At 36.6% G+C, this 24134-nt stretch overlaps 1 protein-coding gene across 4 annotated transcripts in view; it reads right to left on the bottom strand.

The window, feature by feature from the left end:
• CPVL (carboxypeptidase vitellogenic like) overlaps positions 1-24134 on the bottom strand; it is a 43141-nt gene that overhangs the window by 1619 nt on the left and 17388 nt on the right. For all 4 annotated transcript variants that reach the window (XM_034402553.2, XM_034402554.3, XM_060685742.2 and 1 more), the window contains 9 exons: positions 22990-23104; positions 21378-21436; positions 20072-20151; positions 19352-19418; positions 17201-17323; positions 16760-16891; positions 15727-15825; positions 12802-12975; positions 7770-7952 (listed from right to left, as the gene is read on the bottom strand). In XM_034402553.2, coding sequence (XP_034258444.1) covers positions 7770-7952; positions 12802-12975; positions 15727-15825; positions 16760-16891; positions 17201-17323; positions 19352-19418; positions 20072-20151; positions 21378-21436; positions 22990-23104 — 1032 coding nt within the window. The remainder of the gene's footprint in view (positions 1-7769; positions 7953-12801; positions 12976-15726; positions 15826-16759; positions 16892-17200; positions 17324-19351; positions 19419-20071; positions 20152-21377; positions 21437-22989; positions 23105-24134) is intronic.

Raw genomic sequence — 24134 nt, 5'->3', positions numbered from 1 at the left:
CGCCCGCAAACATAGCCGCTTTTGTAGCCGCAAAAGCAGCAGAAGGTCAAGCGATGCACCCCACACATCACTTGGCCTCCTCATTGCTTGCAGACAACACAAGATGAGGAGGCCAGGCCAAAGTGGGGAGAAGACGGGAGGAACATGCCTCATGCGCCTTTACCTATGTCATATTTATGACAGTTATAACCTGGGGTCTTGTGATCCCCTTTTGCGATCTTCTGTCAGGCAAAGTCAATGGGGAAATCCAGATTGACTTAACATCTGCAGTGATTCCCTTGACAACTGGCAGGAAAGGTTATAAAATGAAGCAAAACTCATTTTTTTCCTTCATTGCAAAAACTGCAAATCCCAACACACACACACACCCAGGGCAACCACAACGCCAAATCCCAACCACCAGCACACCCACGGTTTTGGATTAATGGATTTAATGATCTAAAATGACTTTTATTTTGATCCCCAGACAAGATGAGTTCAAAAAGAAAGAGCTACTCTGTGAAAGGAATCGTGGAGGATTCTCAGGGCAAGAATCTGACAGCTTTCTGTAAAGAGAAGATGCTGAATTTCTGTATGGTCTGAAAATGGAGAGTACAATAATCTCAGCCAACAGGTGCATGAGGGAAATGCTAAGAAGCGCAGGTGTGGATCAGGTTGGCAACCATTTTTCCTGAACTTTTTTTTTTTTTTTTAATTTGATTTATATGCCGCCCTTCTCCGGAGACTCAGGGCGGCTTACAATGCGTTAAGCAATAGCCTTCATACTTTTGTATATTCATACAAAGTCAGCTTATTGCCCCCACAAACTGGGTCCTCATTTAACCTACCTTAGAAAGGATGGAAGGCTGAGTCAACCTTGAGCCTGGTGAGATTCGAACCTGCAGTAATTGCAGGCAGCTGTGTTAATAACAGAGTGCTTTAGACCACTGTGCTACCAAGGCTCTTGAAGGCAGCATCTCTGAATGGATCACTGACAGGAGAGCAAAGACTTTGGTTGTACACAGGGCTGATATTCAAGCATTTTCCCTTGCAATGGAACTACAATTACAAATTCCCCAGGAAGAATTCAAAGCCTCTCAACACTGGCTGGATGGCTTGAACTGTCTCTAAGGAGATCCACCTCGTTGTTCAAGCTGGAAGATGCTGAACTTGTCAAACGTGCACTTGTATTCAAGTCCTTCGTTGATGGCACTGACTTTTCCAAATACTACTGTCCAACATGATTGCCATGGATGAAACTAGTGTTTATGGACCAAAGAGCTCACACAACAATTGATCAGAGGGGTGCCACATCAATTTACATTCCCTCCACTGGATGTGAAAGTGCATGTGTTACCTGCATTTTGGCAATTCACCTGGATGGAAGCAAAGCCCCACCTCTAATCATCACCAAGGGCAAGAAAGAAAAGATTGAACGTGTTTCAGGGATTTATGTTCTTGAAACTGAAAAGGCCTGGTGCTCACAAGGAGCTATAAGGAAGTGGGTTGAGTTAATGCTGCCACTTGTTGTGCAAGGTGGCCAAAGAGGTATAGTAGTCTGGGATTCAGCCAGCACTCACCCTGCCAAAGACATGAAAAAGTTTCTTGCACAGACAAGAATTGACCAAATAATGATTCCTGCAGGAATGACAGCATACTTTCAGACACTGGACATCGCATAAACAAGCCATTCAAGAACCATCTGCACATCAAAATCAATGAGTGCATTGAGAATAGAATGGCAAGAAACCAGCATGAAAACTTCGTGAAGCCTAGTCTACCAGAGCTTGTGACTTGGGTCAAGAATGCATGGGACAAATTCAGTGACACCTGTGTTGCCAATGCAATACGAGCAGGCTACATGGACAGGAAGCATTCTTTTAAGGAGACCTCTATTACTAGACATCAGTGATTGGGACCAATGGTTTTAAACGAAATTGAGTCATAAGAAACTCAGACTGGAATTCAAAGTGTGGAGAGTTTTGACAATGTTCCAGAAGAAGATGACATGACTGTATTTGAATAAATTGTTGAATTTGAATAAATTGATTGTTGTACCATACTTGAGCATTGTAGTTTCCCTGTCTGTGGGTTTAGGGTTTGCAATTGTGATTGCCCTGGGTGTGGTGCTGGTTGGGTTTTGGCATGTGGAATGGCCTGCTGCGACCATCACGCTGTTAGGTAAGGAGGGCGCGAGGGGCACGTTGCTTGGCCTCCTGCCGCTTTTGTGGCTGCAAAATGCAGCTGCAAAAGCAGCCTGAGCAGCACCCGCAAACCAGCTGTTTCATGGATAGTGGGATGGTCTGTTGCCACCATCACACTGTTAGGCAAGGAGAGCACGAAGGGCACATCGCTTGGGCTCCTGCTGTTTTTGTAGCTGCAAAATGCAGCTGCAAAAATTGTCTGAGCAGCAGCGAAGAAGCTGTTTCGTGGATGGTGGAATGGCCTGCTGGGACCCTTCAGGAAGCTGGCGCAAGGGGCCGCTCATCCCGTCCCCCCCCCCCCGCCTTATACCGGTACATGGAGGGGGGAAATAAGACCATCAAAAGATAATCAAGCAAAAAATCTGCAAACACTAAAGACAAGCAAAGTGATCAACAGAAGCTAACATGAGTTTGTCAATAACAAATCATGCCCAACAAATCTTATTTCATTCCTTAACAATGTAACTAAATTAGTGGACGAGAGAAATGCTGTGTACATAATTTTCTTGAGCTTCTGTAAGTCATTTGATGAAATGGATCACAACCTATTTCTTGGTAAGCTAAAATGTGGGATAGACAGCATCATCATCAGATGAATTTGTAACTGGCTGATCAACCACATTCAACGTGTAGCCCTTAATGAAGCAAGTATGCAGTGGAGTACCCTAAGATTCTATACTGTGCTCAGGACTCTTCAACATCTTCATAATTGATTTAGATGAGGGAATAAATTCAAATTTGCCAACAACTGCAACCTGGTCGGAATAGTCAACACTTTAGAAGATAGATTTAAGATTCAGAAGGATCTTGACACTACACTGGACTCTAAACAACAAAATAAAATTCAAGAAGGAGAGAAATGAAGTTTTATACTTGGGCATGAAAAACCAAATGCACAGGTGTAGAATAGGTGGTACCTGACTCAATACTAGTAACTAAGAGGCATTAGGATCACTTACGTATGTGCCAGCACTATGCTGCAGCCACCAAAATAAGCCAATGCAGTCCTAGTCTACATTAATAGAGGATAGAATCAAGATCATGTGAAGTGTTAATACCGCTTTATAATTGCTTGGTAAGTCCACACCTGGAATATTGCATTCAGTTTTGGTCACCATAACACAAAAAAAACGTTGAGATTTTAGAGAAGAGCAACAAAGGGACTGAAGGCTAAAACATGAAGAATGGTAGCAGGAACTGGGTATGTCTAGTGTAATGAAGAGCATGATAACAGTAACCCAATATCTAAGGGGCTTTGACTTCTACTCTAATCCTTCAAGACTGCCCTTCTATTCTGCTATCCATGGACAACTATGAGGAGATAATGCTAAACATCTTACAAATGCCAGCAATATCATTCAGGCTTTGATGGAACTGCAAAAGCTAAAGTTCCACAGATATGCATATACTTCTTGGGGGGGGGGGGGAGACTGGTCAGATTTTTTTTTTCCTGCCTAGTATTGGAGAAAGAGTAGAAAAAGAAAAAACTAACAAGTTTCAAGTTGAAAGTTGAAAGTTTCAATTTCAAATGGTATTTATGTACAAGCAGAAAGTAACAGTAGAACTCAGAGAACTTTGCTTACATTTACCCAGATCCTCTCTGACTCTGGTGTTTGAAGAAAAAGAAGACAACAGCTGTAACATTTCAAGGTGCTTTCTGATCATTCAGCTTCAAGAAAACAAAGGTCTTTGGATGCCAGTATTTTAAGTGCTTGCATCTTTTTGTCATATATCCCTATATCCTGAATATAACCCTACTTAGTTTATAGACTGATTTGGATAAAAGGAAATTATCTACTCCTAAGGCATATCATATGACACCTCTAAGCAAACTCCTTTCCAGGCTTCGCTGGAAAGAAACAATAGTCGTCGTTCCCCATACATTTGAATTAAAAGATTGTATGAGCATATATACCATATTTATTCTCTCTCTCTCATCTCTCTCTGTCACATACACACACATCATCATCATCCTGTGAAATTATTAAATGAAACAGCAATGTGTGTGGCAAGGACCTGAAAATTTTTGAGAGTTCATATACAAACAGAAAAATATTATGAGATTTCTGGACTTGACAACTGGAGGAACAAAGGAAAAGGTAAGAGACACACAAGGAAAGAGAAAATATATTGAACAGTCAGGCACTTTTACATTACTAAATTTATGACTACATTTTTATGAATGAATCAGGAATTATAGTTTTAAAGCAAACTCCAATCAGATTTGGATTGTTCATTTGGCTTGCTTAAGAAGGTAATTTATTTGAAACCATGATTTAGTTACTAATTGTCTGAAGCAGAATGGAATCATGGATTATTCCTTCTTCCAAATGCACAGAAGAATATATGTGACCCAGCATAGACACTATGCAAAATTATAATGAACAATAAAGCAATTATTTTTTTAAAAAAAATTAAATAGTGGAATATTAAATGAAAATAGCATTTTAATCCAAAGGGAAGTAACTTTGGTATGGAGAGGCTTTTTATATGCTTTTTAGTTGCTGTTATCATAGGTGTGTTTTATTAACTACCAACCTCAGGCCAACATTAACTTCTATTTTGTGACCTTTTTATAATATTAAATAAATTTGATTTTAAGTAGAGTTTTGACTGCTTTTAATGCATTCACTTTGGCTAATTCAATAAACTATTTCATTGTACTGAAATTGAATACATCCTTATTTACTTTCTTTAGAACCAATGTAACCTAGCACATTTTTTATATTAAGGTCATGTGGCAGGAAATTTTTTCAAAGCTTAAGGTTCTTAGTATAAATTAATAGTAAATGTTTCCTTATGAAACAGCAAAGAAATATTTTATGTCTTATTTCAAATACAAATTTGTATTTAAAAAATACAAATTAGAATCTTTTGTATTTGTTTTGATATTACGACTGCATTAGCCATACTTAAGTGTCTGAGGAATCCCAAAACAGCAAAATATGTTTGTAAGAATTTGTATTGCTGATTGAGAACGTAATTGTTTGTGAGAAGCCAATGCAGGATAATAGCCTGTTTGTAGCTTTTCATGAAGAGAGAAAGCAAACAAGCCTCATAGGCATATCACATTTTTATCCAGAGTTAAGAGCAGTGATGAGATTTAGCCAGTTCGCACCACTTCAGGAGAACCGGTTGTTAACTTTCTGAGCAATTTGGCAAACTGGTTGTTGGAAGAAATCATTAGAGCAGAGAGCCAGTTGTTAAATTACACCACTGGTTAAGAGTAGTAATTCTGATCAATTGTCCACCCTAAGGGAATAAGAATAGAAGGAAAATTTGATAAAATAAATTCATTAACCAGTTTGGGACAGAGAAGAGTGCATATGTGAAAGTCAGTTTGGTCTAATGCAGGAGTGTCAAACTGAAAGCCCGCATGCCGGATCTGGCCTGCGTGATGCTTAGATCTGGCCTGCGTGGCCACCTTGGAAACAGCGGACTGGCCCACCATGTCTCATGCAGCTCTCCCAAACTGCATTTTCGCTGGCAGAGGGTTGCAGGAGCCTGTTGCAGCCAAAAACGGAGCTCACGAGGGCCTTGCACAGCCCTCCTGAGATCTGTTTTGGCTGGCAGAGAGTTGCAGGAGCCTGTCGCAGCTGAAAATGGAGCTTGCGAGCCCGTTTTTGCTGACAGGGCACTCAGGCAATCACAGACACCTCCCAACATGACTGACGCCTTTGGAACATCCACCCCGGCCCCCTCAAGGTCAAACATAACCTTGATGCAGCCCTCAATGAAATTGAGTTTGACACCCTTGGTCTAGTGTTCAAGGAACCAGGCTAGAAAGCAAGAGACCGTGAGTTCTGCTTTAGCCATGAAAACCAGCTGGGGGATCTTGGGCCAGTCACTTTTTCTCAGTCCAACCCATTTCACAGAGTTTTTGTGAGGACAAACATGTATCAGATATGTTTGGATATGCCACTTTGAGTTGTTTGTAAAAATAATAAAACATACAAATAAATAAAAATAAACGATCTATCTTTAAAATTTTTGATTAGTGCTTGTAATGTTAATAAATGCATAGTCCAGAGAGTGGGAGGAAATGCTTTCATCTAAAATTAAATTAGACTCAATCACATACAATGAAAGAAGTGGCACAATATTTCACTTTGGCACGCATTACAAGTAGTCCTCGTTTAGTAACCATTCAGTTATGACAATAATGAAAAATAACTTTGCAAACAATTCATGCATTTACAATCTTTGCAGGTTTGCAAAGGAAAGGAAAGCTGAAGTAAGAGCATAAGCAAAATTGCAGTGATTTACTTAGTGATTGCTTTACTTAATGACCAAGTTCCCAGTTTATTTATTTATTTATTGGTTCGATTTATATGCCGCCCTTCTCCGGAGACTCAGGGCATCTTACAGTGCGTTAAACAATAGCCTTCATACTTTTGTATATATCTGCTTAGTAGGGCTTTCGCCCCTCCCCCCCAAGCGGTGTTCTTTTTTATACAAAGTCAGCTTATTGCCCCCACAATCCGGGTCCTCATTTTACTTACCTTGAAAGGATGGAAGGCTGAGTCAACCTTAGCTTGGTGAGCCTGGTGAGATTTGAACTTGCAGTAATTGCAGGCAGCTGGTGCTACTTTAACAGCACTTAGTCAGCTGCGCCACCAAGTTCCACTTGAGGTCGCTAAATAAGAATCTTTTCTTCATTTCATTTTTGATAAATTCCTGGGACTAGAATAACTTGCTGGTATTCTTATGATAGGATAAATAACCAAGAAGTAAATTATCTTCAGGATCACCTACTGAGGTCATATGCTGATCATACACTGATTATAGAAGAAGTTCTATTTTCTTTTTCTTATTTTCTTCTGATATTTTGATATTTTTATTCTTGACATCAGTGGTGAAATCTGAACCTGTTTACTACCGGTTCGCTGGCTGAGCATGCGCAGTGCGCACCACACGCCAAATGCGAGGCCAAAAGGAGGTATGTGGTAAGTAGAACAGCATGCGGAAGGGTGGGGTGGGGTGATCAGCTGTGGCGCACAATCTTTTTTTTTTTACTTTTAAAAGCATTGCTCTTCAGCTGAAGAAGTTGTAGAAAAAATGCTTTTAAAAGTTAAAAAAAAAGTCTCTGATGATCTTGTGGCTCAGCTGGGCATGGGGGGGGGGCAGAGATTTTTGCTGCCGGTTCTCCGAACCGCCCACCACCATCGCTACCGGATCAGGTGATAAGTCCGAACCGGGAGCATTTCACCCCTGCTCCCACATGTATTTTTATATAAACATAGAACTCCCCACTCATTAGGACTGATGTTGTTAACTAGCTGAGTAATGAAACATCTTCAAGAAAACAACCAGTCACAGAATACCAAGGACTCTATAGTTCAACCCTGAGCTGTGCATATTCTAATGGATTTATCCTTCCTTCCTTCCTTCCTTCCTTCCTTCCTTCCTTCCTTCCTTCCTTCCTTCCTTTTTCTTTTCTTCTTTTTCTTTTTACAATAAAAAATCCTTATGTCTTCTAATAAAATGTGTTAGTTTAAAGAAGTGTTACCAGAGTCCTGATCTTTTGCTACCATAGATACATATTTAATGTATGTTTTGTTTTTCTTAGGAAATGGTTCATCTCACCTGATAGAATTCACCCACTTGGCGTACATAGCCAGCAACCTCGGGATCTTTATCATGTATTCGCCATACAATTCTCTCAGCATTTTTGTATTCTTTCACTTTGCCCCATGGCACAGTGGGGAGAAATCGTTCAGTAAGTGGAGCTGCCACAATGATATCAAGTTGCCCATTGTATAAGAGAACCTGGAAGTCAAATATAAGTATAAAAACAAATGAAGCTCAAAAAAGTACTTTCACTGCTTCTTTTATTGATTTTTTATCAACCCTACTCATTATTTTAATTATTATTATTGTTGCTAGTCTTGATTTTATACTGTTATGTTTTTATTTTATTTTTATTTTGGTGTATTTTTAATCATTTGTATAGTGAAAAAGAATATTTAGATGGTCAATAACTGATAAATATTACATCAATCATAAATTTGATAGCAAAGTAGTAAAAAGTGTTGCAGAATGAAATCTTAGCCTGGAAAAAAAATTGTCATCTTTAGCACAGAGGGATCAGAGACACAAACAAAAAAACAGAAGTCAACATAATACAGTGGTTTCTGAGATGCACAATTTCTGATCCTAAGTTTGACAAAACACTGACAAGTTACTCTACATACTGTACAGGCCCCACTTTGCAGGAATCAGGTAGAGAAAAACCTAAAACCCTAACTGGGTTTTAGCAGCATCTTCACATTCTTCCATCCATAATATGCATTTCAAGCCCTTGTCACCTTATTAATTCTAGATACTACTATTTTTAAATGTTTATCCATAGAGATTATTATCCATATGATTATTATATTTACAGAGGTGGGATGAACAGCCTTAATTACTTTAAAAATGACAAAATATCATTCAGGAAATGAATAAGGATCTAAAAGTCTAATTGTTAGCTTGGCTACAAGGGATTAAGCAAAATTTTAAAATACAGAGATGGTTACTTGAATCTTTGGCAAGATATTTAAAACACATAAATGGAATTTTTAAAACTTTTAGCTTTATTTTTTAGGTAGAGATGGAGGGTAGAACAGAAAGACAAAAAAATGTCACCATCACTATTATACGATCAGAAAGTATCTTTCCAGGACAGCAAGATTAAGGTATGCACAAAGATGGAAACATTCTACAGTAACGACAATGAAGGAAGGGTTGTGGAAGATGGTGGAACTTGCTGAGATAACAAAATTGAGTTTTTAGTCAGAGAAAGCACAATATCTACATTTATTGCTGACTTGAAATCCTTATGGACTTTTTGCATAAAACAGAATAAAAACTTATGAACTTATGATTTATGGTTTAGATTATTAGATAGAATATATTATAGAAAATTAAGCTGCACCATATAGTAAGAGGGAAAGTTATAATTATACCTATAATTGCTGTAAATAATGTATCTTTTTCCTTTTTTTTCTTTTACTTGTTCCCACTTTCTTGCACTTTTAGCTTTCTTTCTTTTTCTTATTTTGTATTAGTATTAGTTTCTTCCTTCTTAAAAAATCTTTAATAAAATTATGTGTATGTGTTTATAAATATCTCTCTCTCTCTCTCTCTCTCTCTCTCTCTCTCTCTCTCTCTCTCTCTCTCTATATATATATATATATATATATATATATATATATATATATATTTGTTTTCTCAGGTTTTCGTGGGTGTTTGTATGTAGGTCTTTGGTTATTCGGGTCTTCTCCCACGTAAAATTGGAAGTGTCTTGGCGACGTTTCGACGAAGTCTCATTCGTCATCTTCAGGCTGGTGTTCTCGGCTTCGTGCTTGCTCCTGGAAGCACGAAGCCGAGAACACCAGCCTGAAGATGACGAATGAGACTTCGTCGAAACGTCGCCAAGAGAGAGAGAGAGAGAGAGAGAGAGAGAGAGAGAGAGAGAGAGAGGGAGAGAGAGAGAGTATCACAGCTGAAATCTATTCACTGTAGTTTATACAGTTTATACAGAAATAAGCAGCAGCAGCAGAATATTAAGAACATTAGGCTTTGCTATCTAAATGGAAAGGAAGATTGACAACAGATGTGCTCAGTTCAGGAACATATGCAGAGGAAGAATAAAAATCTCAAGATGGCAGTTGTGACTGAAACCCTGTCATTCCCACTTTTTTTTAAACATATAAAAAAAGAGATAAGGTTTCAGTCACATGGTTACATCTGCCATCTTGACTTTTTCTATTTTTTTTAATCTATCTATCCATTATCTATCTCTCTATCTCTTTATCTATCATCTGTCTGTCTGTCTGTCTGCCTGCCTGCCTGCTGCTTGCCTGCCTGCCGTCCGTCCGTCCATCTATCCATCTATCTATATTTCTTTCTCTTTTTTTAATTTGAAAAACCTTTATTAACACTTAAAATCCAAAAATACAAGTTAAAATACCTCTATAACAAAAATACATCCGTAATAATTCAACGTCTTTCTGACAGTACTTAATTCTTAACTTTCTTCATCTATTCCCACATATTCCTACTTAATCGATATATTTAATCACATTTTATATCTTATTTTGTTCTATACATTCCTTATTTTTAATTTCTATCCATTGATACCAATTATCCCGTTAAGTAATATTCCAAGTCTTCCTTATTATTTAATTCTAAAGTAAGTTTGTCCATTTCTGCACATTCAAAATTTTTCCAGATTATTGTACGGTCTGTTGGAATAGTGGACATTTTCCAAGCTTGCGCAAATACAATTCTAGCTGCTGTAGTTATATGAATAATTAAATACTTTATCCTTTTAGGATAATTTTCTTTAATAATCCGCAGAAGAAACAGTTCAGGTTTAAATTCTATTTTATAGTGTGTAATTTCTTTTAGCTATTTCTATTTTCTTTTTCTATTTTCATTCCTAGGAAACCAGGTTTGGCCTAAAGATTCAGAATCATAGGCACATCCAGTGGTGAAATTCATTTACCTTCCCTACCTTTTCACCAATACCAGTGCACGCTCGCTCACTCTGCTCACACTGTTGTCTGCGCATGTGCAGAGGCTTAAAATGTCGCAAAAAAATGGTCATGATATCCCTGTGGGGCCTCCCACAGCCGCCGCTACCAGTTCGCCCGATCCGGATAGAACCAGCTGAATTTCACCACTGGGCACATCCCTTAAATACTTGGGTGATGTCCCATTGAACATTATTCAACATCCAGAGACTAACATTAATGATATTCATTTCATTAAAATATTAGTTTAAATATGGTTTATTACTGTATTATTACTTTGGCTCATCTTTTTTCATGTGCAGCTTTTTTCATGCCATCTCAAAGTGCAAATGCAGCACTTGATTGGAAAATACTGTGAATTCCCAATTCAAAATTAAGATATTAGAGTGTATATCATTTCAAAAAGGAGATTTTATTAACACCAGAACATACTTCATTCTACAAAGATGACTTAACTTTCTCTTTAAATCTTATTAGATACTTCTGTGGCCCATTCTTTGACAGAAAGTTATCACAATCTAATATGGAATTAGATTGTGGAATATTAAAATTTAGCCAAATGCTAGATGGTTCCATGATCATCTAAAAAAGAGTGTATATTATATCTAGAAAGATAATTGTAGTGGCAAATGTATTTCAATAGCAAGTCAATGTTTATTTACCAAAACTGATAAATAGAATGAACATGGATGGGCAAAAAATAATGGGAACAGGAGTGACTTCCAACTTCCTACTATCTTTCCCATTGATTTTGTTTGTGGAAAGCGAAGGAGCATTGGAAATCGTGATCACATGACCACAGATATGCTGCAATAGCCCTAGCTCACACCAAGTAAAACTTGCCTGAAGATTATAGAAAGTTCAATTTTTTGGGAGTAATGGGTTCTCGATTTTTTATTCTTTAAAGTTAGATTTTATCTACCTTAATTCAAAACCTGCAGTATAATGTACCATTTGGGCTAACTTGAGGGTACAAACTCATAAACACAATGAGGTTTTTAATAGTATATAAATATATAAATACTGTATATTGGGATTTAATAGCAAACTCTAGCACTTAAGGCAAGATAAGAATCCTTTATATTAGTCATTTTCATAGAAAGCATATGTGTATTTTAATTCCTTGGTACTAAAACATGCTAGGCTTAAGAATCTTTTTCTATAAGATTCATCAAGCTGAGAAAGATTTGACTGTTTTTCTGAAAGAGGTAGTTCTCAAAATCTTGATTTACCATGAACTTAATAAAAACTTCATGTACTTGTTACATTCAATAATGTTAATTATTATAATTATGCTTATAAGAGTGGACACAGCTTTACTAGCTTATATGCCATGCAATCTACATTGCTTAATAACTGTCTGTGAAGAATGCAGGGGCACAAGTGGGGCATATTTATTTTTGCATTTACATTTCAACTGACAAATCAAGATGATTATTTGGAGATCCCCCCCACTCCTAATTTTATCTCTCTCAAAAATGGTCTTAGTACAGGGGTCTCCAATCTTGGCAACTTCAACTCCCAGAATTCCTTAGCCAGCAATGCTTCTGGGAGCTGAAGTCCACAAGTCTTAAAGTTGCCAAGATTGGAGACCACTGTCTTAGTAGATAGATGAGACTTAGAGAGAAAGATTGATCCAAATTTAGTCAGTAATCTCTATGCCCAATAAGGTTGAAACCTATAACTCCTCCAATCTAATTCCAATATATTAACAGCAGCTCTGTGGTAAATAGATTCTATTAATAAATTTTATGTTTTAATTTTTTTAACTTAATATTTCATCCCCCCCCCCCTTTATCCTTGGCAAGGTAACTTTCATGCCATAACCAACTTTTAAGCCACGGGCGGAAAATATATTGCTGACTGCAAATTAATGCAGAAAGAATTATATGAATATCTTGCTTCTCTTTAGAACAATAAAACAAGGATGCACCTAGCTAAAAACTAAATTGACTATCTGTGCAAAACTTCCAAATTATTTATACACACCACACTTAAAATAGTACGCTTGTCTTCTATAAAAATACAATATCAGTTATAATAATGTTAAATATTCAGATTCTAAAACTGACAAGTAAGAAAGCTGGCATCTTACTTACTCTATAATGATCCATTAAAACAGCCAACCAAGGTTTTATTGTCTTCATTACATCTTCAATCAAGTGCTCCTCAACGATAGAACCATCATGGAAGGTCAAATTTCCAACATGGATAGATTTTCTTATGTTTGGCAATGATAATAGCTTTCCAAAATATTCCTGATCTTCAGGCTCCTGTTATTAAAATGATAAAAGAGGAAGTACACATTCAAAATTATTTCATCAAAGCAAAAAAATAAATTCATACAACTTATATATTAAATTATTCTGCTTTCTTTCTTATAGCAGCAACTGTACTTAACACTGTGTCTGTGAGAACTGAAACAATTGACCTTGCAGTTTCATGTTCAAGTTTGAAATGATGAAATAATTTAGTATGTTCAGATCAATTAACTTCATAAGAAGAAAAAAACCAGAAGTTTGTAAAAAGATATGGTATTTGGTAATAAAAATGCAAGTTATTTGTTTTTCACTGATTAATGTAAATACACTAAATCAGTTCTGATGAATATTACTTCACTAGTTGCTCTTTTAAATAAAAGTTAGGTCTGTGGACTACATTCAACAGCCCAACTCATCCAACATGCTGGCAACAGGGTTAATAATATACCCTCAGTATCTTGTACAAAACTTTACATTATATAAAAAAAAATCTATGTAGACAACCTAGCCAATAGCTTTAGACCACAGGTCTGGAAGAAGAAGAAAATATCTCCTCCTTAAAAAAAATGCATTTCTTCAGAGCAAAACAGACAGAATGAGTTAGGATGCTGATGAAGAGAAAGATACCTATGTTACTATAGCAGTAACATTGCTTTCATTGACCTCTTGACCTAGTAAAACACATAACTGACTGTGAGGTCTTAAGCTTAAAGAGCATCAAGTTCCCCACAATTCAACCCTGAAATATTCTCTTCTATTGGCACTACAATTCTGGCCTTAAGGAAAAGAAAAAGGAGGGATCTTTCCTGCAAGCCATCAAAGACAGAACAAAGTAAATCCATTCTATCATCTGGTGTTGTTGGTTTTTGAAGAATGTCATTATACCACTATCATCTTTTGGGGTCTGTAGATCAAACATGATCTACGTGATGGCAAACCTATGGCATGTTGCTCTTCTGGGTTCTGTTGCATGCATGCGTAGCGGCCAGATGGTCTCTTCTGGGTTCCAATGTGTGCCAGCCAGTTGGTCTTCATGTGGAGACCAGCTGGTGGGTGCGTATGTGCATGACAGAACCTGGAAATGCAGCTGACCGCCAGGCACATGTGTACCGGCCAGTTATCTTCTGGGTTCTGGTGTTCCGGCACGCACGTGCTCTCCAGTTTTGGCACTCGGTGTCGAAAAGGTTAACCATCACTGATCTATAGTATTCAAAAAGTATTCAGACCCCTACTGATTTTATTTTATACTGATTCTACAGTAGTTCATTTTTTTCATTAATCTACACTCAGTAGCCCATAATGACAAAGTGAAAACAGAATTTTAGAAATGTCTGTAAATTTATTAAAAAGAAAAAAACTGAAATATCACATTGGCATTAAGTATTCAGACCCCTCACTTAGGACTTTGTGGAAGCACCCTTGGCAGCAATTACAGCCTTGAGTCTTTTTGGATATGATGCGACAAGCTTTGCACACCCAGATTGGGGGATTTCTGCTATTCTTCCTTGCAAATCCTCTCAAGTGAGTCAGGTTGGATGGTGACTGTTGGTAGGCAACCATATTCAGCTCCCTCCAGAAATATTCAATAGGGTTCAAATCAAGGCTCTGGCTGGGCTTCTCTAGAACATTCATAGAGTTGTCTCTAAGTCACTCATGTGCTGTCTTGGCTATGTGTTTAGGATTATTGTCATGTTGGAAAGTGAACTTTTGGCCCAGTCTGAGATCCTGAGTGCTGTGGAGCAGACTTTCATTGAGGATATCCCTGTACTTTGCTCCATTCAGATTTCCCTCAACTGTGAACAGTCTCACAGTCCCTACTGCTGAAAAATAACCTCACAGCATGATGCTGCAACCAACATGCTTCACTGTTGGGATGATATTGGGCAAGTGATGACCAGTGCCTGGTTACCTCCAGACATAACATTTAGAATTGAGGCCAAATAGGTCAGTCTTGGTTTCATCAGATCAGAGAATCTTGTTCCTCTGTCTAAGAGTCCTTCAGGTGTTTTTTTACCATAAAGTACAGATCAGTGGAGGACTGCAATAATGGTTGTCCTTCTGGAACTCTGTCTCATCTCCACACAGGATCTCTGTAACTCAATCAGTGACTATCAGGTTCTTGGTCTCTTAATAAGCCCCTTCTCCCACGATTGCTCGGTTTGATCAGTTGACCAGCTCTTGGAAGAGTCCTGGTTGTGCCAAACTTCTTCCATTTGAGAATTATGGAGGCCACTGTGCTCTTAGGAGCCTTCAGCATAGCAGACATTTTGTAGTCTTTTCCAGATCTGGCCCTTGCAATAATCCTGTCTCTGAGTTCTGCAGGCAATTACTTTGACCTCATGGCTTTGGTCTGCTACAGTATGCGTATATGCAGCTGTGAGACCTTCTATAGAAAGCTGTGTGCCTTTCCAAATCATGTCTGATCAGTTTAATTTACCATAGATGGATTCCAATCAAGGTGTAGAAGTATATCAGCGACGATCAAGAGAAATGGGAGGCACCTGAGCTGAATTTCAAGTGTTGTTGCAAAGGGTCTGAACAGTTAATGTCAATCTGATATTTCAGTTTTTCTTTTTAATAAATTTACAAACATTTCTAAAATTCTGCTTTTACTTTGTCATTATGGGGTACTAGATTAATGAGAAAAAATGATTTTCAACAACTGTAGAAACAGGCTACAGTATAACAAAATTGATAAAAATGAAGGGGGTCTGATTACACTGTACATTTTCAATATATTTGCCTTTTCTCATAAGTACTTACTTCACACTGCAAGAAATTGAAATAGTTGCTACATCCTGTAACAGTCTGAATATAAGGAGAACTTCCAGTTTTATCACCATTCAACAGAGTATCAAATACCTGATGAAGAAATTCATGTAAGTTCAAAATGTTCATTTTCATTGTTGAATATGTCAATTGTTCACTGTTTTACAGGTCCCACAACTAGAAAATACAAGTTGGTAAAATATACTTGTACTAACAAATACTAAAAGAAAGATCCCTCCTTGCATCAAGATCCAACTGAATACCATATTTCAAGAGATAAAAGAAAATTATCCCAATCAAATGTCTCCAAAATAAGTTGAGGAAATGTCATTTTATTCCTTGGAAAAAAATATGGTCTAGATGACCTGGGCCTCTCAGTATGAACCAATGAACATTTTTCTTCTCCTTATGTAAAACAGCAGCTACTGCAGTTAATATTTCAGAGATTAAGCTAGTTTGCTTGCATAATATCAGCAAAAATCAGTGTAACCATTTTTTTAAATGAACAAAGTTTTCCGTTCTCTTTTTTTAAAAGACGATTTTGTAAAATATGGAAGATTTATTAGTTTGCCGGAATGCAAGATGCTGCAAAGTGACTCATGTCAGTTAATTGTGTATGGTAACAACTCCACTTTTTTTCCAAGTGCCTGAAAAAAAATTAGAATACTAATTTGTGGATAGAAAATATAGGATAAATATGTACAAGCATCCTCACAACTTCCAATATTACTTTTCTACTGATTTCTGGAGGTAAGAAAAAGCTTTAGGACATTCAGAAATCAACATTAAGAAATTAAAGCAATTCACAAGAGATGTCTGTGTAAACACACACTCAAGTGCTCAAGTTTGAAGGGAGTCCAATGTAAACTTTAGAGGAACATTGGAGAATGACTTCTCTCCCTTTTAGTTTTCTTTTTGCTGCTGCTGCAATCAAGTTTGTGACCTCCATTTGATTTCCTTTTGACCCCTCAGTCTACTCAGATGGTTTTAATTGCTGAAGGCCGTCATGTGGGTTTCTATGACATACTTCAAAGGCTTCTTTCCATTTCTTCTGCTGGATGTATTTTTGTCCCAGATTAGTCTGATTCTGGACATATATCCTCTGCTTCTCATCTACCAAGCCAATTTGATATAAGAATTCTGCATAACCTCCCAGCATCTGATCAAGAAAATGAACAATATTAGTCACAACTGTTTTCATTTTAAAAAGTCATTAAAAAGATTGAAAAGTACATAACAAAATCAATACACTTTTGCTGAATTTTATACATTAGGCTAGGGCAAGCTAACACTATTCACTGACTGTAGTAAAATTTCAATGGCTTTTAAGCAGCCATCTTGCTGGAGTTGCACCTAATTTCCAATCATATATTTAAGGTTAAAAGCATTTTCACCGATTGGATATCAATCAGGATTATGTTCTTTTGGGGTCTGCAATTTCAGAATATAAAAAATATAGAAATCATACCACTTCAGGGTCACAAAGACCATCTCCAATGGCAACACCTTTGAAATTGATCTTTATCTTTGCTGTAGGATTATTGCTATGAATATAATATCCAATGGCTGGCACATATTTTCCTGCATAAGACTAAAGATAATACAATGGTTGAATCATTAATATATAGGGATTTTTTATACATTATCCAACTTTGATTAGAATTTCTTATATTGTATCTAAAGTAATAGGCTGGTACCTTTAGTTAATTAAGAGCTTCAGATGTGGGCAAATTTCAATATCCAGGCAATATCTGAACAGCATCACATTAGGTATATAAGACTGTTATATTTGCTTACCACAGTATCTTAGGGGTTCACATGTTTCTTTGGAAATAAAAACACAAAATGATGATGTTCTGTGTTAAGAAATCCCTTTATGTCTTCTTTCTTAGTCAATCGGTATCAACAGAAAATTATACATTTGTTTAAATAAAAAAAAGAAAAGGAAATTCTGTTTATTTATTAGATTCACACCAAGCCATTATTTGTACAACTCAGAGAAGCATACAGAATGCTCTCTCTTCCTATTTTCCCTATCTAGGCAAAAGCAAATGATTGAGCCAGATTATCCAGCAGTTTTGATGCCTAAAAGAGGACTAGAATTCATAGTTTCCCAATTTCTAGCCCAGCATTTTAACAATTAACCAAACTAGAACTTTGTTTCACTATTCTGTATCAAGTCTGCAAAACGAGTGTAACTCAAAGAAAACATGTATATAATTGAACTACTTAGTAATCATTTAAAGCAACTTTTTAATATTTCAAAAATGAAAACAAGAGAATTTTAGTTAGCAAAGGGTGTCAAAAAAATTCAGTTTATTATTTACATGTCCATCCTCTTTAAGTGTTCCAGTTGGCAAAACTTAATTTAAAAAAAAACCTTCGAAGACAAAATCTGTATAGTCAGAGAAACAAATACCCAGCAAAAAAAGTACCTCTTGACTATAAAACATTATTTGTGTTAGAGATTACCAGCAACAACAAATTGAACAAAAGCATTGTTAGAGCTATTACACCCAATATGTTGCTACGAATGTTATCTCAGATGTTGGAAAGTTGTCTTAAAAAGATAAATATTAGTAGAGCTATTTACAATACAAAAAAGAAATCTATTTCTCTGATAAATAGATAACCAAATGCAAGAACCTCTGGAGAAATCTGGTAAAACAACATAGTTGCAAAAGCAAATTTAAATTCTTTATGTTCAATGCTACAGGTTAAATTCAGAGGTCAAAATCAACCTATGTCTGAAAAATCTGAAAAAAGAAAGAAAGAAAATAACTTTGTTTTCAACCCGATTTAGAAAACAAGAAACAGGGCTACTTAGAAATCCCTTGCCTGATGTTTTATGGATCTATCTGTATTATTTTACAAAGTTTAAATCTGAATTCCTGTATGCTTACAGTATGCTCCACAGCTCGGAATGTTAACAATAAGGGTAACTGGAAAAATCACTGCCTTTCTTCTATTTGTTCTGAGCTGTGATAGCGCAAGTGTTAGAATGCAGTATTGCAGGCTAATTCTGTTGACTGCCAGCAGTTTGGCAGTTCGAATCTCACCAGCTCAATGTTGAATCAGCCTTCCATCCTTCCAAGTTCAGTAAAAGGGCTGTAAAGCACTGTGAAGCAGTATATAAGTCTAAGTGCTATTTACCTTTCTTGCAAGAAAATTGATTATCCTTTCAAAAAGCCTCCTTTCTATCCTCTTAGAAAGCTTCAATGGAGCTCCAATAATAAAGTAACTTAGATCAGAGCTGATAAATTAGTGCCATTCAATAAGAGAGTTTAATTATTTTGTTTTGCAAGTACAATTCATTATATACCTTTTATCAATTCTGCTTGCATGATTACATAATGATATCGCATTTACAATTAGAACCGAATATATTGTTCCAAATGTTATCTCATTTTGAAATAAATTTTGCTGAGTGACCAAATTACCTGTCTAGAACTCTTGCTGGTTACTATATTAGAAATTCTATTAATTAATAGAAGCTTTATTTCTTCTTTAACATATTCATACAAAAATTTAACATACAAACATATTCCTTTATAGAATATTTTTGTATGTAAAATAGAAATTTACACTCACAAATTGACAAATTTTTAAGCAAACTTACTTCTCCTGTTGCATAGAAGTCATTTTTCTGATAATCAGGAAAAAGCTGGAAAAACTGAACAATCGCACTGAAAATCCAGATATAGTGTCAATTAATACACACCCTGAGAAACTGTAGCATAAGCTTAGAGCTCACTTTTTGGTCAATGGAGGAAGCCAAATTTGCTTAATGACTACACAGTTCACGTAATTTCTGCAGTGGTTCACTTTACAGTCATGATGAAAAATTGGACATGATTAACAATCACCCAGGCTTAAGAATAGACATTCAGGTCCCCATTTTTGTCATAAATCAGGACTAGCTGTAAATATTAAATATATGCAACATTCAAAGAGATCCTTCACAACTGTGTTAGCATGAGCAAAACACCACTCCTTGAAGTATTAAAAGCAGTCATGCAATACTTCCATATCATATAGAAGTATTGCATTGCCTGCTTTGAAATCTGTCCTTGGCTGTCTTGTGTGCATTTAACAGTGAGATAATCCTGCACAGCTGCTCCAACAGATGCACACATACATACATGGACAAGCAGGGATACATGGATATCTGGAAACAGTGAAGAAGCGGTATAAAAGACAGCTGCTTTAATACTTCAAAGATTGCTGCAAACGCTTTGCTTAGCTCTAGTAAATGTTCTAAATCTCTACAAAAAGTTGCGCAGGACTTATTTTTGTGTTTACTTTTATGAAAAAAAAGAGGAATTCAGCTTTAACTTACCTATACAAATCTCTTCCTACATCAACCTCGTTCTTTGCATATCCTTTTGGATCATCTGTAAAACTGAAGCCAGTTCCAACCTGATAGTTAAAGAGAACCAGAACAAAGAATTTCAGTTTTTTGCTGATATTTTCCACATCAATTAAAATTTAATAAACTATACAGTTTCTCCCACAGCTATAAATTGTTTTACTCTTGTTTTACACTTAAATCTATATTCACGTCTATTCAGAAGTCAATTTCATTAATTTCATGAAGACCAATGGGCAAATTTCTAAATTAGTAAATTGTCTGGATATTTGTATATTTTTACTATATTGTAGGCCACTCAGAATTGCTTTGAACTGTGAAATAGCAAATAAACTTAAGGATAAAAGTATAGTAGTATATAGTGGTAGAAGTAGTAAAAATATAAGCTTTCAGATTAGAAATTTTGGATTCCCATCTTTCTCTTTTTTTCAGGCATAACTTATGTGAGTCTTTTTTTATGTAGTAATAATAAACTTTTAGTTGTTGATTGGAGTGTTGATTGCTGACTATTAAGTCATTGGCTGTTATTTCCTTTTGCTGCCAAGTCTTCTGCTCCTAAGTACCTGATAAACTGGTGGTAAATCAGCACTACTGATATAAACACTTATCTAAGCCTACTGTAGATATGAGGTGCCTACCAATACCATTGATCTGTCCCGTACCCACACACACACAAACACAGCCAGTCAAGGGTTAAGGAAACACTTTGGAACGCACCCAGGTCTTATCTCCCACTTGGCAGCGATAGACACACTGTCTGCCAAGTGACTTTATTTTCAAAGTAAAACAGAAAGATAAATACTCAAGAGTCCAAATGTCCGACACTTTAAATCTTTCTCTCAGCAGTTCCGGACGAGGCTTTAGTGACTATCTAAGGTTTGCTTTGTTTGTCACAAGGATCCTTGACCACCATCCTCTATTATATAGTCTCTGGGGTATGGTCCAGTGACTCAGTTCTAATCCCTAACACGCCTCCTAAACTGCTGCAAACGTTTATCACGCCTTCAGAGGCGTGCGTCCAGGAATGATGTTTCGTCATCACTCTGATCCGAATCAGCTGTCTCCTCTCCCTCGGCCGGCACTTGAGACAATGCCAGAGGGGAGGGGCCTGGAGAGGGAGGCCTGGCTGACTCCTCTTCCTCATGCTCGGAGCTTTCCTCCTCCGATGGGACAGGCTCAGAGGGCAGGGCCACAACAACCATGATGCTATTCATACGATAAAGAACTGATGTTCAAGTCTGCATTTTAAATAAAATATTATTCATTCTTAACTTACTGGATTGTCAATATACAGCATGGAGAATTTAGAGGTCCAAGGAAACTTTCGTTCAGTCACTATTAAAGCAAGCAAACCAAAATAAGATTTCAGCTACCATCAAAGTACCAAACTGTGGATATTGAGGTGAATTCAGCATATCAAAATACATTTTAGATATGTCAACCCCCCCCCCCCAATAAAAATAAAAAGTAATAATAACATTCCCAAGTACTGTATTATACGATTTGGGCTCCAGATTCCTGTCCAATGCTTTATCGATGATGCTAACATAAAATAATTTATAATCAATCATTTTATATGTTAGCCTAAGTTAATATTTCTAATATATTTATCTACTGTATATTGTCCTTGTGATTAGGGATATATTGAAAATGCATTGCAGGTAGTCCTCAAGTAACTGGCCTGGGGACCAATGCATGTATTGCATTTTGGAAGTGAATAATGGATTAGAAAATACCCCAACTCCTCTTTGCTCCCTTCTTTCCCATCTTGGTTAATTTTGTTTTAAATTAATTTAGTTTTAATTTTAAGATCTCTATTGTGGTTTTAATATTTGACATTACTGAATGATTGTAAACTAACTCTAGGCAATATAGGCAGCATATAAGTTTAATAAATAAATAAAATAAAGTTATGACTATAATTGAGCCCGCAATTTTGATTGTAAATCATGAGGATTGTAAAATGGATTATATGTGACCAGACTCGATTATGCAACCTTTTCTGTAGCAGTCATTAAGCAAACACAGTGGTTGTAAAAGCAAACCAATTGTTCACTTTGGGGTATGATTTGCTGGAAATTGGAAGGAAACACATATTTCTGATAAAAATGCCATCAGCCACGGTTATGTGGCTGCAGAATCCTGCAAATGGCCATAAATCTGGCCTGTTTGCCAAACATTCAAAATGTGGTTATATGGCTACAGGGTGAGGCCTGGATTTTGGAACTTTAAAACCAGATTATATGTCCCATTTGGGGGGTTTGTTGTAACTTCAAAATAAAGACTGGCCACAAGTCAAGGGTTACCTATATTAAATCACTTTTCATGACTAATATATTTTAGTCTATATTAGTAAATTAACTAACTTTCAAATTATTTTTATTTCAGAATGGCGTAACATGTCAAGAGTAACATTTAATTTCAATTAGTCTGTATGTATGCAATATCTTCAACCATAATCCATGCATCTAGGATTTTAAATATAATTTTTCTTTTATTTTATAACATTTTACCTCAGGGAGACTCTTTCTTGCCAGTAAAAACAGAGACCTAATAATATCTAGCAAATAAATAGGAAACATGACACTCTGTCATTTGTGCTTAAAATTTAAAAGATATTAGTATCAAACTGACAGACAGACCCAAGTTTTGTAACAGTGAGTTTTAACCATATTTCAACTCAAACACAAGTACCAGTTTTGCATCAGCAAGAATCCACTTTCTTACTTATACTTGTTCAGAATAGGAAAGCTATATTCTGCTGTTAAATACATTTTACTTAACAACAGAATGGGGTGGGGGGATTGATTGTAAAAAATGAATATTCAGAAATAAAAATATATGCTTATACTCCCATGTATTACACTAGAATCATATCAAATACTTGCAGGAGAGGTTCTTCTGAACAACATAGGGTCCATGTTCAACAAAGAGGCCAAACATAGATGTTCCTCCAGGTCCACCTTGGAGCCAAAGTAAGACAGGAGCCTTTTCTGGCTGAACCTGAAACCAGAAGAACAAAAATATTGGAACTATTGTTGAATACACTGAAATATTGCATTCATTTTAACAGATTATAAGAAAATATTTTATTCTATTTGGTTTTCCATATGGTTGTTGTCAAACTCATGTGTGATGACTCCTAAGGATGTTTCCCTAGATACCTCTCTAAAATGTCACCTCGAGGAGGTTGAACCAATTCCAGGCGCATCTGGAAGGGAGATAGTCAATGGGTCCAAGCAGCTATTTGAGAGAGATTTGGCTGAAGCACAGTTGCAACAGGACTGCCCTGAGCCTTCAGATGGTAAAAGCACACAACTACAGCCAGTCAATGATGAGGAAGAGGAACTGCTTTTTGCACTTGAACCAAGAACACATAGGGCAGAGAAAAGGCAACAGCAGAGAAGGTCAGCTAGATTACTTGTGAGAAGAAAGCCTCACTCTTGTTAATGTGCTGCACCAGAAGCTGGCTATTTTAAGACAGCAGACAGATAGAGGTGATGCTGGGAACAATGTGTTCATTTCATAGCTCTGTGTTTCTGATGATTATGATTCTTGCCATGCTTTGGAATGACATTGTGCCTTGACTTGGATTGTGCCTTGTGAATGTTGGACCTTTCTTGCCTTGTGAACCCTCTGTTATTGTGGATTTAATTTTGCCTGGTGGGTTTATTTTTATTTGGAAATTGTTAAGTACCTCGTAGACTCATTGCCATTGCTCTGTGGACTAGCATTGGTCTGCTTGTGGTTGGAATTAATTGGGACAGTTCTGGGTTTTTTGGTGAAAGGAGTTGCTGGGGAATATTAACAAACCCACTAAACCACTGTTAAGTGTGTGTCTGTGTGTGTGTGAGAGAGAGAGCAGAACAGCACAGTATGAGGCTTTTTGGCTACCATTCTGAAATAAACATATACTAGACTTTTCAATACCAAGTTTTTAATCAACTTTTTCAAACACCATGTTGAGATAGAAATAAATTCCCATCCAATTTAATCAGGTTAGCTTGATAATTATCAATAAATTTTTATTTTA

Source organism: Pantherophis guttatus, chromosome 4, assembly GCF_059756535.1.
Source record: "Pantherophis guttatus breed Tessera chromosome 4, ASM5975653v1, whole genome shotgun sequence".
In the NCBI taxonomy this organism is placed as follows: domain Eukaryota; kingdom Metazoa; phylum Chordata; class Lepidosauria; order Squamata; family Colubridae; genus Pantherophis; species Pantherophis guttatus.
This window is presented reverse-complemented; position numbering and strand designations above follow the sequence as displayed.